Raw genomic sequence first — 15201 nt, 5'->3', positions numbered from 1 at the left:
GCTTTGGTCAAATTCAGGAATAATGGCTGGGTATATTAACTTCACATCTTGAGCTGGGAAGCTCCTGATGGCATCACTACCAAGCAGCCCTCGGTGAGGGAAGGCATCATGAAGGAAGGACAGTGAATCCTGTAGCTCCTCTTCTCTCCCCCATCCTCCCCACTCCCTCTTGATCTCCCTCTTTGCTTCTCTTTCTTACAATTCAGTGCTTGGCCCTGTGTGCGCTGTAACGGGAACAAGGTAAAAGGAAGCACATTTCTCCTCTTTATAAAGATGTCCTTTTGAAATATTTTAATTTCACTTTTGCTAACAGCAATATAGAAACAATCATAAAAAATAAAATTATAAATTGTCCATCGATTACATAATAGCACTTGGTATTGCTACAGGGAGGAGGCCTGGGGCAGGGGCAGGTCATCTCAAGCCTGCCTGGGCTCCCCAGGCCTCTGGGATCACTGCTGAGCCCACGAAGGTGTCAGACATTGCCCCGCGTGGCAGTGTTAATGCAGACTTCGAGTTTTACACCCAGGGGTTCTTGGGGGTGTCAGAGAGATGGGCAGATAATGAGTAAAACTGCAACAGTGTTGTATACACACAGTAGGGCTGGAAGGCTGCTCTGAGGTGAGGAAGGTTAGGCTGCGACTGACTCGGACATCTCTTGACCACACGAGGCAGGGACTTCACAGAGCTGAACTGACCTGGTTAGTTATTTGCATTCACCTTGGAAATAAGGCTGCTAACAGATGCTGCACAACAAGTAAGAAAACACACCTGTCTTTCCCCTGCGCTTCTCTTCCTGATCCCCTCCTCCTTTATCCCAAAGTAAGATTCTCTTGGGATGAACTAAACACAATAGCTCAGACAACTAACCTATTCCAAAAGGTGTGTGCCTTGATCTCAAAGAAAGGAATCATCAGGTTAACTGAGCAACTGAACTGCCCAGTTGCCTCATCCATGGACTTGATGACATTCAGCTAGATCGCTCAGCTTTGGTTGATTCCAGCTTTTTCAGTTACTGTAATGACTGGTTTCTAGAAAGAAAAATAACCAGTTTGGCACTTTTCTTCCTGAATACGGAATAGGCTTGCCCATGTGGGTTGGGTGTGTACATGTTCACGTCTCTGTAGAGTGGGTGTGAGTGTGTGCAGGCCAGCCTGATACTCCATGACCTCAAGGGTTCTTCTGGAGGAAGCCTGGCAGGCGTGCCTCTGTAGGGCTTGGCAGCATCTGTACAGAACCCCCGAGGAAAGGCATCGCTGGGGTGAGGACAGGCGTGGGGCAGCCTGGCCTTCCACCCAGGCCTTCTCCATGGACCTCAGAGTCCACTGAGTTCTGCCACTGCTCAGAGTCAGCTTGAAACAGACCTTGGCTAGGTGGTTGTAGCATCTTTGAGGGAAGCATAAACCCTCTGGCTCTTAGAAATCACAAGGAAACACCAAATCATCCTCTAACCAGGGACCAATCATTTACAAACTCCTACTCCCAGCCCACAAGAGGAAACCAACCTTGCCCCAGCATGGGTCATGGTGTGTGTGTGTGTGCAAGTATGCATGGGCTTTGATAAAACTCTACAGGAAGACGAAGCATGAAAGACAGAGCAACAGGACCCCTCACTTCGATGACGGAATGCTGACGGCAAGCAGAATTTTAACTTGGGAGGTGACAGAGTTGAGTGAGGCGGAGAGTAGAGAGGTTGGCAGTTCGTGGTTTGGCAAAGCCTTAGTACCATCTTTGGAATTCAAGTTCATTGATACATGATTGGTGTAGGCATTATTAATAATGATTATAATTAACACATCCATATTCTACAGCCACTGAGGAGCCTGGAGGGGGCTCCTCCACTAGCCTCTTTTATTCCTCTGTGAACCAGAGGGCTTGGCTAGAAGGATCAAAGACTTTGGGTCAAACACCCAGAACCCCCAGGCACAGGGCGCTCCACTAGGTTAACTTCCTAAACTGTGGAGGTCTCATCCTCACCTTGCTGACCCCCCCACCCGTCCTTAGACAGAACCTTTTAAAACCAAACCCTGAACCTCTGTCAAACTTGACCTACCACTGGTTCGCCATTTGGGCAAAAATCAAGCAGTTATAAACAAGCTGGCCATAGGTTAGTAACAGTCTGATTTAGTTAAAGTTAGGTGTTTAAATCAGGCACAGAAGCTCAGAGGCAGCTCAGGGAGAGCTTCTGCGGAGGGCACGAAGGTGCGGAGGTGACAATGTCAGAAGCCACCAGGAGGCCTCTGCTGGTCCCCCTGGGGAAGCCCACCCCTAGGCCCTACCAAGGCCAGCTTGTGGGGTGGCAGCAAAGGGGTTCTTTGGAGGTTGGGACTGGTGTGTGTAGCCAGAGCGGGCAACAGTCTTGCCTGTTCTACCCCGGCTACACTGGCAGGACCCCACATACCGGAAACAGTTTACCTGGCATCTGTGGGGCCAAGGTCCAAGACCTTGCCCAGGGCACTGGCAGCAGGTGGGGCTTGCTTTCCCAAGTGCCACCTGTTATTCTTTTTGATTTTCCTTTGCTGGTGGGTCCCTGTTGAGGTTGCTGAGTCAACCACTTAGGGTGAAGTGAGCCTCAGAGCACAATAGGCATGGCTGACGTATCTAATGCCTCCCTTCTGGGGTTCGGTGTCCTTGGGGAAGCCTTCTGCAAGAATCACAGCTTTGCCCCCACCCCCCACTTTGGGTTCCCAGGTCATAGCACCAGTGATTCCGGGAAACAGGAATCTGCGTTACCAAGTGGGGGGATGAGATGTGTGCGTGGGGTACCCAGGTCTCACTGAACATCGGATGGAGCAGCCCTTCTGCAGGACCCTGGGTATTAAACCAGGGTCAGGCATGGGGACACTGGGCTCCACAGCTGGGCTCCGAGAGCACTTGTCCTGGGGACACCCTGCCTCCAGAGAGACCCCCTGGGGTAGCTGGGCCTCAGCTCCCTTCCTACACCCCCGGCTCACCTCCCAAACCCTCGTTCTGGCTCCACCGCCCCGTCTTGGGCTTCTCAGCACAGAGAAAACCTGCGGGAGTTGATGTTCATCTTGGTGACCCCGATGAGCTTGAGTGGTGCAGAAAGACTGAAGGAGGCGGCGAGGGGAGCGTCGCAGAAGAGGTCGGACAGCTCGTCCCGCTCCTCGAGTTCGTAGGTGGCGTCGTTGAGCATCCGCCGGTGGAGGTCGCAGGTCTGCTCGATCTTCAGCTTTTGGATGTCGCTGCGCAGGCGCATGAGCTGCCGCGCCAGCTGCTGGTCCTGAAGCCGCATCTCCATCTGCAAGGAAGGGGGCAGGGGAGGCGTCAGCGCCACGCTGGAGGCGCTGGGGCGGGGCACAGACCCCGGTTAGCAGACCGGCTTGCATCATCATTTGCGGCCCACCTAGGGAGAGTAGCCAGGATTCCCTGGTGGTTCAGACGGTAAAGCATCTGCCCGCAATGCGGGAGACCCGGGTTCGATCCCTGGGTTGGGAAGGTCCCCTGGAGGAGGGCATGGCAACCCACTCCAGTATTCTTGCCTGGAGAAGCCCCATGGACAGAGAAGCCTGGCAGGCTTCAGCCCATGGGATCCCAAAGAGTCGGACACGACTGAAACGACTAAGCAGAGCACAGAGTGGGTATCCCGTTCTCAGGGCAGGGAGGTGAAAAATCAGAGAGTGAGGTGACAAACAAGGACACGCTTGCCACACAGCCCTTTGCAGTAAGCTAGATACTGAATCCAAATCCTTCTGGAAGGCGTGTGTGTCAGTCCTGGCTTGGAAGCATTTCCAGCTGTCTCATTGTTTACGAATGGAGTAAGAGTATAAAGAAATGCATGGGAATGATAAATATCAAGTTTAGGAGCATGGTTACCTCTGGGCAGGAAGGAGAGGCTGCGATTAGGGAAGGTATTTGGGGCTTCAACTCTATTGATGCTGTTTTATATTATATGCTGGGTGGTGGTATGCTGTCACCTTATTCTTTAAACATTTCAGAGTATTTGCAACACTTCTTATTTCAAAAGAGCCAAGCATAAATACATGCTAATATTTATTGGATGTTTTACTGTGAGCCAGGCACTGTTCTAAGCTTTCTGAGTAGGTATTAGTCAGCCCAGGCCGCCATACAAAATACCATAAACTGAGTGGCTTAAAACAACAGATATTTATTTCTCACGATTCTGCAGGCTGGGAAGTCCAAGTTCAAGGACTTGGTGTGCTGATTCAGTTCCCAGTGAGGACACTCTTCCTGGCTGACAGGTTCTTCCACCTTCTCACTGTGTCCGCACGTGATGCAGAGAGAGTGCTCTGGTCTCTTTTCCTCTATAAGGACAATAATCCCACCAAAAGGTTCTACTCCCATGACCGCAACGTCTGATCATCTCCAAAGGCCCTGCCTCCCAACACTGTCACATTGGGGTCTAGAGTTTCAACATATGAATTGGGGAGGGGGGGACACAAACTGGGTATGTTGATATGCAGCACTTAATCTTCACCCCAACTCTGGAAGTAATATCACCATCCTACTCACAATTTCTGCGCTTCTCAGATGTTGTTAGTGGTAGAGAACCCGCCTGCCAGTGTAGGAGAAATAAGAGACCCGGGTTCGATCCCAAGGTCGAGAAGATCACCTGGGGGACGGCATGGCAACCCACTCCAGTATTCGTGCTGGAGAATCCCATGGACAGAACAGCCTGGCGGGCTACAGTCATAGGGTCGCAAAGAGATGGACATGCCTGAAGTGACTTAACAAGCATGCATGCACTCACAATTTATAGATGAAGAGGCTGAGGCTCAGCAAAGTCAGTCCTCATGACAAGTCACAAAGCTCACCGAACTGGGATGAGGCGCTCAGAAGTTAGACTCCAGAGCCCAAACCTCTGACCTCTAAGTTCTACCTCTTCAGGTAGAGCTGGAGTGTGGGGCATGGGACCCGTTTTGCGCTCATGACCTAGGAGAAGGTTCTTGATATATTTAGTGTTTGTTTTTTTTTTTCTACTGAGGAAGAAATGGGATAATAACTCCTCACCTGGTCACACATTTACAGTTTCCAAAATTCACTTCCTGGTTAACTTTGTTGGAACCACAGCCAGCCCCAAGGTAGCAGTGTGGCAGTCTGGTTGAGTCCAGAAGAGTTTTAATGAGCTATTCAGTTTCACAGCTTTGCTCCCGGGGTCTCCTCGGCTCCTAGTGCAGTGTTTTCCATTAATGACACTTGGTCACTGAGGTCACCAGCTGCTCTTACTTGGCACGAGATCTGACTCCTTCTCACTGTTTGCTCTGCTCTACTTGCAAGAGGTTAATGTTTACGTACTGCTGTTTCTTCACACTCAGCTGTGTTGTTCAGCCAGTGCTTGGAGCCAAACTGATTTAGAAAGACCAACTGTGGGAGTCCAGAGGGACTTTCCTGCTGGTTATGCAAATCAATGCCAACATTCTCACTTTTCCCTCTTCAGGCTTAGAATCAAGTGCCTTGCAGAAAAATTAGTGACTCCACCAATAAGCATTTCATTGTTCTATTTTCTCTCTTTCATTGTTTGATGTACTTCTACAGATCTCTTTAATCCAGATTTTATAGATGAGAAAAACCAAGATAGGAAGTCTTGCATGGGGATCAGCAAAGTATTGAATGACCATCACCACCAAAGTATTTAATGGCAAGTTCATAGCATCCAGTTGATCCATTTACTTCACAATGCTTGGGCATCACAACCCAGATGCATCGTCAATCAGAATACTCTAGTAGAGCCAAATTAATGATGGCAGGCTTGCCAGAGGGTGACTGGCCATTCATTCACTTATTTGGAAGCTGGGCAAGGTGTTGCCTAAGCCCTTCTGAAGGAGATAGGGGTCCAATTTGTCTGAAAGATAGTGCCAGCTCACGTCACTGCTTTATTTAACATGGTCTTCTAGGAGTTTGGCTTGAACCACTTCTTTTTGGGGTTTCCTGTAATTTGAAGATTGATCTCTTTGAAAGCTAGGAAGCCTGTGGCTCAGACGTGAACCCAGAAACTGGCCTCAGGAATTGGATCCTCAATCTGAAAATATCCCTTTTTTTTTTTTTCTGGAAATTTTTTTTCCCTTTATTTTTTATTAGTTGGAGGCTAATTACTTTACAATATTGTAGTGGTTTTTGCCATACATTGACATGAATCAGCCATGGGTTTACATGTGTTCCCCATCCTGAACCCCCCTCCCACTTCCCTCCCCATCCCATCCCTCTGGGTCATCCCAGTGTACCAGCCCCGAGCACTTGTCTCATGCATCCAACCTGGACTGGCGATCTCTTTCACACTTGATAATATACATGTTTCAATGCTATTCTCTCAGATCATCCCACCCTCACCTTCTGAAAATATCCTTAAAGTTGGAGAATTCCAGTTTTGACCAGGTGTCTGCAAGTCTCTGTGAGATGTGGTGGGTGGAGATGCCTGATGGGAGAAAGGGGCTATTTTTCTATGGCAAATAGATCTGGCCAAGAGTCTGAGAACAATTTAGGGTTGAAAAACCAGCTGAAGGAGGGGTGATAGTAAGGCACCTGTCCAGTTTCCTTGGACAAGGCCACCTTGGTGGAGTCACCTGCCACCCACTGAGCTTGGAAGTGTTCACCTCCGCCTAGAGGGAAGGAAACGGCTTCTGGTGGGGATGGTGACCTGGTCACTCCCCGCGTGGGAGTCTCAACACTGGAAGGGGCTGGGAATTCTGTTTCCTCCACTGCCTTGGTCCTGAGGGCACATCATCATGTGAGCAGCCCATCCTAGGACTTGTTTGCAAGACATATTTTGTTATGACTCCTGAATATAAATCCACTATTTCACCTGATGCTCAAAGAAATAGTGTTTGTCCCAGGGCTCCAAGGAAAAGCAGCAGTGCTGGCCTCATTCCCACCTACTCTGCAGATCACACAGTTTTCCAAGGGGGACTCCACATCTTAAATCCTAAACTGAGTCCTTAATGAAGAGGTAACTTCACTGCAATCAAACCAAATCCATATAGAAACAAGTATTATGAGCCCCCAAAGAAACCTGAGTAAAATGTGCAGAGCTAAGAGGCTCTTTCCACCCTCCCCCTGCCCCCACTCCCCGCCACTAGGATTTTTTCAATTGTGTTAAAATACACAGAGCATAAAACCTTACCGTCTAAACCATTGTGAAGTGTGCAGTTCAGTGGTATTAAATACTTTTACATTGCTGTGTGACCATCACCACCATCTTCAGAATTCTTTCCATCTTGCAAACTTGGAGCTCCATCTCCATTAATTAATAACTCCCTATTTCCCCTCCCTTAGCCCCTGGCAACTACCATTCTGTGAATTTGACTATCTGGTTACCTCGAGTAAGTGGAATCAGTACATTATTTACTGTTTTGTCATATTTCATTCATTCAAGATTCATCCACATTGTAGCATGAGTCAGATTTCCTTTCTAAAGCTGACTTACATCCCATTGAGTGTATAGATCACATGTGCCTTATCCGCTCATCCGTGGATGAGTGGGTGTCTGGGCTGCTTCCAGTTCTTGGCTCTTGTGAATAATGCTGCTATGAACACAGGTGCACAAGGATCTGAGTCCCTGCTTTCACTTCTTTTGGGTGTAAACTAAGAAGTGGCATTGCTGGGTCATGTAGTCATTCTATGTTTAAGTTTTTGAGGAACTGCCATACTGTTCTCTGCACCATTTAACTGCAGTTCTTGTTTTTATTCCTGCCAGTCCAGAGGCAGGAGTAGTCAGTTCCTCTTTTAACTCTCCAGGAAATCACTAAAGACCCATGAGACTCGGACAAAGAGAACTCACAGCAAATCACTTACACACGCAGATTCTTCTGTTTGCTGAGTTTCCTTGGCCGGCACCCTCCTTGATTCTCCCTTTCTATTCCTGCCACCCTGGAGCCTTACTCATCACACACCCTCATCTCATCAAAGAAAACTGGGGAAATCTTCCTCCTCCTCTTGCAGTTGTTGTTATTTAGTTGCTAAGTTGTATCTGAGTCTTTTGTGACCCCTATGGATTGTAGCCCGCCAGGCTCCTCTGTCCCTTGGATTGTCCAGGCAAGAATACTGGAGTGGGTTGCCATTTCCTTCTTCAGGGGATCTTCCTGACCCAGGGATCAAACTTGAATGTCCTGCATTGGCAAGTGGATTCTTTACACCTGAGCCACCTGGGAAGCCCTTCCTCTGGCAAAGCAGCTTAATTACCACCTTTAGTTACATCTTCCCTCCCTTGGAGTTTCACCTTTCACCTTAAGAAACAACCAATCTCTCCAAATAAGATCGTCTATACTATTTTTCTAAATTCCACAAAACATATGGATACCAAGGAGGAAGGGGGGCCAGGATGAACTGGGAGACTGGGATCGACATATATATACTATTGATACTATGTATAAAATAGATAATAAGGGCCTACTACTGTATATCACAGGGAACTCTACTCAACACTCTATAATGACCTACATAGGAAAAGAATTTTAAAAAGAGTGGATATATGTAAATGTATAACTGGTTCACTTTGCTGTATATCTGAAACCAACACAACATTGTAAAACAACTCTACTCCAACAAAAATTAATTTTATAAATCACCTTTCAATCAGTTTGACTTAAGATAGATAGCCAGTGGTAGTTTCTGTTGGCTGAGACCGAGTTCTGTGACTGGTACAATAAGGTTTTTTTCCTACCCCCGAAAGAAAGAAACAGGCTCTCCTAAGAGCCATTCTTATCTGACTCAGAGAATCAAACGTGTGTTGCCTGCAGCACACCTCTTGCAACAGGGCCTGGGTCACCGGCCACCCAGCACCCCCCTCCCCACTTTGGTGCGTGCACTTCCTCACCCCGTGGGAACACAGCCTTTCACGATGCCCTAATTATAGGATTGCTGGAGCTACAGGCCACGCCTCTGAGAATCCTGTAAGTGTCTTTATCCCGCAGAGGCCACAGGCCACCCTGGGAGGGGGGACTACAAATCACATGTCCCACAGCTGAGCCTTTGCCAGGGCAAGCATTAAGCCCACATGGATGGTGGAGTCACTGGGACCAGGTTTTAGGGCCAGCATCTCTTGTCTTTTTAATAAAGGCTCAAAACTGGAAGGCCCTGCCCAATCTCCATATTCTGTACCTAGAAGGACCTAGATGGTGGAATTCTTGCCTTTATTTGACCGGCATTGCTCAGCTTATATGGCATATTACTTCTGATCTACTTGCTTCCTACAGTTCTTGGAAGGGGCATTATTCAGGCAGACAGGAAAAAAAAATCCCAAGGTGACCAAGGACATTTTGTTCAATCCCTGTTTCTAAGGCTGGTGTCTAAGCTATTCTAGCCTCAACTCAGCTTAGTCATGTCCGACTCTGTAACCTCATGGACTGTAGCCCACCAGGCTCCTCTGCCCATGGGATTCGTCAGGCAAGAATACTGGAGTGGGGTGCCATTTCCTCCTCCAGGGGATCTTCCCAACCCAGGAATCGAACCCAAGTTTCCTGCATCTCCTGCACTGGCAGGCAGATTCTTTACCACTGAGCCACCTGGGAAGCCCAGCCTAACAGCTACAATTAATCTTTGATTGATGCTGAAGAGAGGCTGGGTATAAAGTCCGAGCCATTCTCTCAGAAACATGCTCCCTTCTCTATGGGACTTAATGCTGGAAACTTGGGAACAGTTTTTGTAACCTGTCTCATGATTTAACTAAAGGTCCAGTTACTGTTTTAATCAGTGTTGTTCAGACACACACTTAGAAGCCTGGATAAAACATGACGCATTATTTGATCTTGGCCTCTTAGAAAGAGCCAGAATCACGCTGTGAGGAAAGAAAGCAAGGCTTGTCATTGAAGTGTGCTGCTGGCCGGCAATCTCAGATGCCGGGAAAAATTAAAAAAATTTTTTTCAGACACCTCAGAAACCAAACTGTGTTTGTGAATTGATTTCCAGGAGATGCTGTCAACTCGGGGAGAGGGTGGAACGTGTTTCTCAGCCTCCACTTACTCTGCAGCCCCCCGCCTTGGGACTGGGGCAGGCACTGGCTGGAAGCAGGGTCTCCTGATGTCGCTGGCCGGGGGTGGGGGTGGGGGCAGGTCCCATGGCTCCCACCCTCTGTCTGGAGGGGTTCCTCCGGGGTGCTCTCCTGCACCCCCTGGAGCCATCGTCTGCTGGGAGGGGAAGTCGGAGCAGAGCCCCGGAGCTGGACAGAGAGGAGGAGCTGCTTCAGGCCCCACCAGGGACTCTCCATCACCAGCGGTGAGTCATACTCTACATACTCTATGATAAGGCCTTTGATTTTCAAATTCGGAAGGTCCCAGGCCAAATTACCACCTACACAGGGGAGGCTAACCTTTGAGAAGAATGTGGTGATACATTCTGCAGGCCTCCAGGTCTGTACCCGGAGCCTCTGGGTTCTAGTCTGCTTTGATCTGGATCTTTGTGTCCACCTCTCCCCCAGATTCATATGTTGAAGCCCTAATGCCCAACATGTTGGTATTAGGAGGTGGGCCTTTGGGAGGTGGTGAGGTCAAGAGGGGTATGGACCCCTCATGAAGGCTTTTGTTGTTTAGTCACTCAGTCGTGTCCAACTCTTTGCAACCCCATGGATTATAGCCCACCAGGCTCCTCGGTCCAAGAGATTTCCCAGGGAAGAATAGTGGCTCGGGTTGCCATTTCCTTCTCCAGGGGATCTTCCCGACCCAGGGATCAAACTCACGTCTTTCATTGGCAGGTGGATTCTTTACCACTGAGCCTTCAGGGAAGCCCCATGATGGGTTTACTGTTCTTATCAAAGAGACCCTAGAGAGTCCCCTGGCCCCTTCCATCATGTGAGGACATGGGGAGAGGTCTTTAACTCAGAAAAGGACCCTCTCCTGACCATGCTGGGACCCTGATCCCAGACTTCTAGCCTCTGGAACTGTGATAACTGAATATCTGTGGCTTACCAATTCCACTCGCAGTGGCCAGAATAGACATAGACAGTCCCTGTCCAGCCCGTAAGGAGATGAGGGGCTCTGGCAGCTGATGTGACCCCCTCTGTGGAAAGGGGATGCTCGTCCCCTTCCTCCACCTCATAAGAGTGCACCCTGTGCACAACGGAGCCCTGGAAACCGTACGCCCAAGAAAGGAATTCTGTGCCCGAAGATAAGAGGGCAGAGAGGGGCACTGCGGCCAGGGGCAGGCGGGCATGCCCACACTCGCCTCTCACCTGCACCAGCCGCCTCTCTGCACTTAGCCCTTCAGTCAACAGGCCAGTGGTCAGGTTTCTCCCCTTCTGCAAACCCTTCAAAGGTACAACCAGCCCTCCTGGCTCCCTTGCTCTCCCCATTCTCGGCCCCTGGCCCTTTGAAGCAGCCATGCTGGGCCTGTGTCCCCTCTTTCAGAACCAACCCTTCCCACGCCAACATCCTCAGGCCCAGCTCAGCCCCTGTCCCCCAACCATGAAGGCTGAGAGAGACTCCCACGCTGGACTCCTCCTACCACAGCGCCTACGCACCGCACTGGCTATCTCCCCAGGCTCAATCACTCAGTCGTGTCCCACACTTTGGGATCCCCTGGACTGTAGCCACCAGGGTCCTCTGTCCATGGGATTCTCCAGGCAAGAATACGGGAGTAGGTAGTCATGCCCTCTTCCAGGGGATCTTCCCGACCCAGGGATCGAACCCTTGTCTCCTGCATTGCAGGCGGATTCTTTACTGCTGAGCCACCAGGGAAACACCTTTATCAATTCTTTAGTAACAACTAAAGGGCAGTATCTGGCCAGATTAACAGGACAGTCTTCCTCCTGCAGGAACAACAGGCAGAAAGCCCAGCTACATGGAGGAGCCTTGAGTAAAGGCACACTAGAGCTGGAATCCCTTGTGCATCAGACCTCATCTCAGCCAGCACCCAGCCTGGCTGGCTCTGAGCAACTAATTATTCTCATCATGCTCTGGGCATGGCTCGCCCCATCCCTGCTTTAGGGTTGTTACAAGACATTGCTAATAACAGGGGTCCCATTCTGAGATCAGCAGCATTTTACATGCAGGCTTTCCAACAACTCCTGGCCCCCCTGACTTGAACATCTGATGTGAGCACCGGTACCCAGTACACAGGAAAGAGATCTGGGTCCAGAGCCTGGAGATGCGGGTCTTGGCTTCGTCTCCCCCTTGCGTAAGATCTTGGAGAAGTTACTTAAACTCTCTGACCCTCAGGCTCATCATTGTTCTGAGCCTCAGTCTTCTCATAAAATGGGAAGAGCAAACACCTCCAATTCTTCTCACTTAGATACTGCATGTAAAAGACCATAAGATGCTTCCCAGGTGGGCAGGGTGAATGTGGGTATCACCTTCATGCCTTTCACCTCCATCCCCATCAGAAGATACTCAGTGAGCCTGAATTGTCATTTGGCCATTATCATTCAGTGGCAATGGATAACACTGGCCTCAGAGGGCAGTGTGGACACCCTAGTCACATGCTTGTCAAGCAGGCAGCACAGGCAAGAGAAGGTTAACGTGGAGAAGCTGGACTTGAGCTGTGGCCACAGAGGGGCCAGCTGGGTCCACGGCTGCAGGACTCCTGCCACAGCGGGCCTTACAGTTACTAAAACCTGCCAGGTTTCTTCTTTTCCTGACAACCATAAACACCTTTTTGATGGCAGGCTGTCTGTGGGGATCAAACAACCGCGTGAGGCTAAGAGAAAAATATCTGTTGATGCTCAGCGGTTCTTGCCACAAGACAAGCACTTAGGTAGCTGGAAATTTTTTTTTTTTTTTTTTTTTTTGGTTTTAGTTTTGGCTCTGCAGAGGCCAAGGAGACGATTTCTCCCTTTTCTTTATCCTTCAAGCTGGCAAGGGAAATGTTTTAGGATTGAAGGCAGAAGGGAGCATCTCTTTTTCTGGCCACTCTGGCAGCAGGAGCAGTCCAGATCAAGCTGAATCACAGAGGGTCAGTTCACCTGGCTCTGAGTCTCTCTTCCCAGAAAGCGAACCTGGGGAGTCAGGGGGCCGAAGCTGCCAAGTACAGAGCTGGCAGCCCTGCCTGCCATGGCTGGGTGGTGACACCTCTCCTGGACACTCGGGGAACCAAAGGTCAGGTCTTGCTGGCTGGAGAAATAGTGCCAGCAGGGTTTTTAAGTATCCCCACCTTCCTCCCACCCACAGTGAGTGACTCTGAAGGAAAACTCACTACTTGCAAGTCCCTGGGGGTGTCAGAAGTGCCTGAACTTTCCCTGCAGTCCAAGCTGAGAGGGAGGGCAGACCCTGACGGCGCTGCTAGGATCCTCTCTGGCTTTTGGAAATAAACCAACATTCAAGCAGTCACTCTACCTTTGAACTGGCCTCCTAGGAAGCAGGAGTGGACCATCCATCCTTACAGACCTGACTTCACCTGCCTCTAGGAGGGTCAGCAATGGACAACAAGCACCTCACTCATTCTCTGGGTCAGGAAGTACCCCTGGAGGAGGATAGGACAACCCACTCCAGTATTATTGCCCGGGAAATCCCATGGACAGAGGAGCCTGGCAAGCTATAGTCCACGGGGTCCCAAAGAGCTGGACATGACTCACTCACTGCATCAACTGTCCCAGGATAAGATAGAGACCTGTTCAGGGCACAAACCCACAACTGAGCCCAAACTCCCAAGCAACTGAGTTTGGCATCGTGTAGGGCAAACAGGCACATGGCTGACTGAATTGCAGATTTTTAATTGGTTTCCTTGGCCAGATCAAGAGAAAAGACATATTTGCAAGTGAGCCTGACAAATTGCCAGAGAGAGTCCTCCCAGGTAGAGAGAAAACTTGACTCTGGGCTTAAAATAAAACAAAGGTTATTGAAACCAATTTTGAAATGACTATTTTTTTAAAATCGATAATTTTTAATGACACCTTCAACAAGTTAACAGATGACAAATTAGGAAAACAATGACATAAAGTCTGATGTTTGACTGAGACTTAAAACTAGAGAATGGGCATACTGACCAAACATTCGACTCTGTTTTCAAGCCAATCAAAGGATTTTATAGGTTGCCTTTGTTAGTGTTTAATCTTAGAAGCAGGCAGAAGTGCATGTTTCAGTTGGCCTGCCCGCCCATCTGCATTTGGGCTGCTCTGGCCTCAGACTCACAGTCTTCTGAACAAACTCAGCTCGTAGAGCACTCAGTGTGGGTGGGATGTTGTAACTTTATCTCTGGAAACCCAAGCCCATAGTGTAGATGCGGCAGGGACAGGGCTTAGGGCACAAACTTGGGGATCCTGGGACTTCCCTCTGAGGTCCCGTCTTGGTTTTCTGACCCCAGTCTTGCCTGCTTTTCAGTCCTAGATTCTCAAAGTGTGGTCCATGGACCAGCAGGATAGCACTATCTTGGAGCTTGTTGGAAATTCGGAATCATGGATTCCATTCCTATAGGATCAGAATCTTCATTTTAACAAGATCAGAATCCTCCCATTAGAGTTGGAGAGTCTCTGCTTTGAGAGTTTCCCTACCTGCCACCCGAAGAGGCCTGCCCAATGACAGGGCCCTGTGGGGAGGACCCCCCTCACCCACGGTCTCTCTCCCCAAAGCTCTGCTCTCACTGGTAAAGGCTGAGTTCACCACTTACTAGTCACATCACTCTGGGCAGGTCGTCTGACTCCTACGAGCCTCAGTTTACTCATCTGTATAATGGAGACAATAATAGCAATTGCACTGGTCTGTTCTAGGATTCAAAGAGACCGCAGCGTAAGGGCTGGACCAGTTTTGTTTCTCCCCCTGCCCCACCCTACACATTCTGTTGAGTACCTGCCGACATCTCTATGAATTGACATTTTTAGGAGTCACAGAACAAAATCAACTGCCTTTGGGAGACACCACCTAGTACAGTGGTTAAGAAGAGCCAAGCGATGCAGCTTGGCACGCCCACCCCCTTCTCCTGTGCTGAGTGCCACCACTGATGAGAGTCTGCCATGACCGTGGGCAGAAAAAGGGTTGAGCTGCTGGCCGCAGCTCCCAACACATGCCCAGTGCTCACACTTACCCCACCTGGATGCCCTCTCATCCAGTGTGTCAGTCGCTCAGTCATGTCAGACTCTTTGCAACCCCACGGACTGTAGTCCACCAGCCTCCTCTGTCCGTGGAATTCTCCAGGCAAGAATACTGGAGTGGGTTGCCATTCCCTTCTCCAGGGGATCTTTTCGACCCAGAGATCGAATCCAGGTCTCCTGAAATGCATGCAGGTGGATTTTTACATTCTGAGCCACCAGGGAAGCCTTGGTTTCTTGCCAATTTCCTACTCAGTCTCTGAGGCTCAGCCCAA

At 49.5% G+C, this 15201-nt stretch overlaps 1 protein-coding gene across 8 annotated transcripts in view; it reads right to left on the bottom strand.

Annotated features, from left to right (window-relative positions):
- Window positions 1–276: 276 nt before the first annotated feature.
- Window positions 277–15201, bottom strand: part of FAM167A (family with sequence similarity 167 member A) — a 30505-nt gene continuing 15580 nt past the window's right edge. For all 8 annotated transcript variants that reach the window (XM_043891018.1, XM_043891013.1, XM_043891019.1 and 5 more), the window contains one exon: window positions 277–3262. In XM_043891018.1, the coding sequence (XP_043746953.1) occupies window positions 2999–3262 (264 nt within the window). In that variant the 3' untranslated portion in view covers window positions 277–2998. The remainder of the gene's footprint in view (window positions 3263–15201) is intronic.

This window comes from Cervus elaphus, chromosome 29 (assembly GCF_910594005.1).
Source record: "Cervus elaphus chromosome 29, mCerEla1.1, whole genome shotgun sequence".
Lineage (NCBI taxonomy): Eukaryota > Metazoa > Chordata > Mammalia > Artiodactyla > Cervidae > Cervus > Cervus elaphus.
This window is presented reverse-complemented; position numbering and strand designations above follow the sequence as displayed.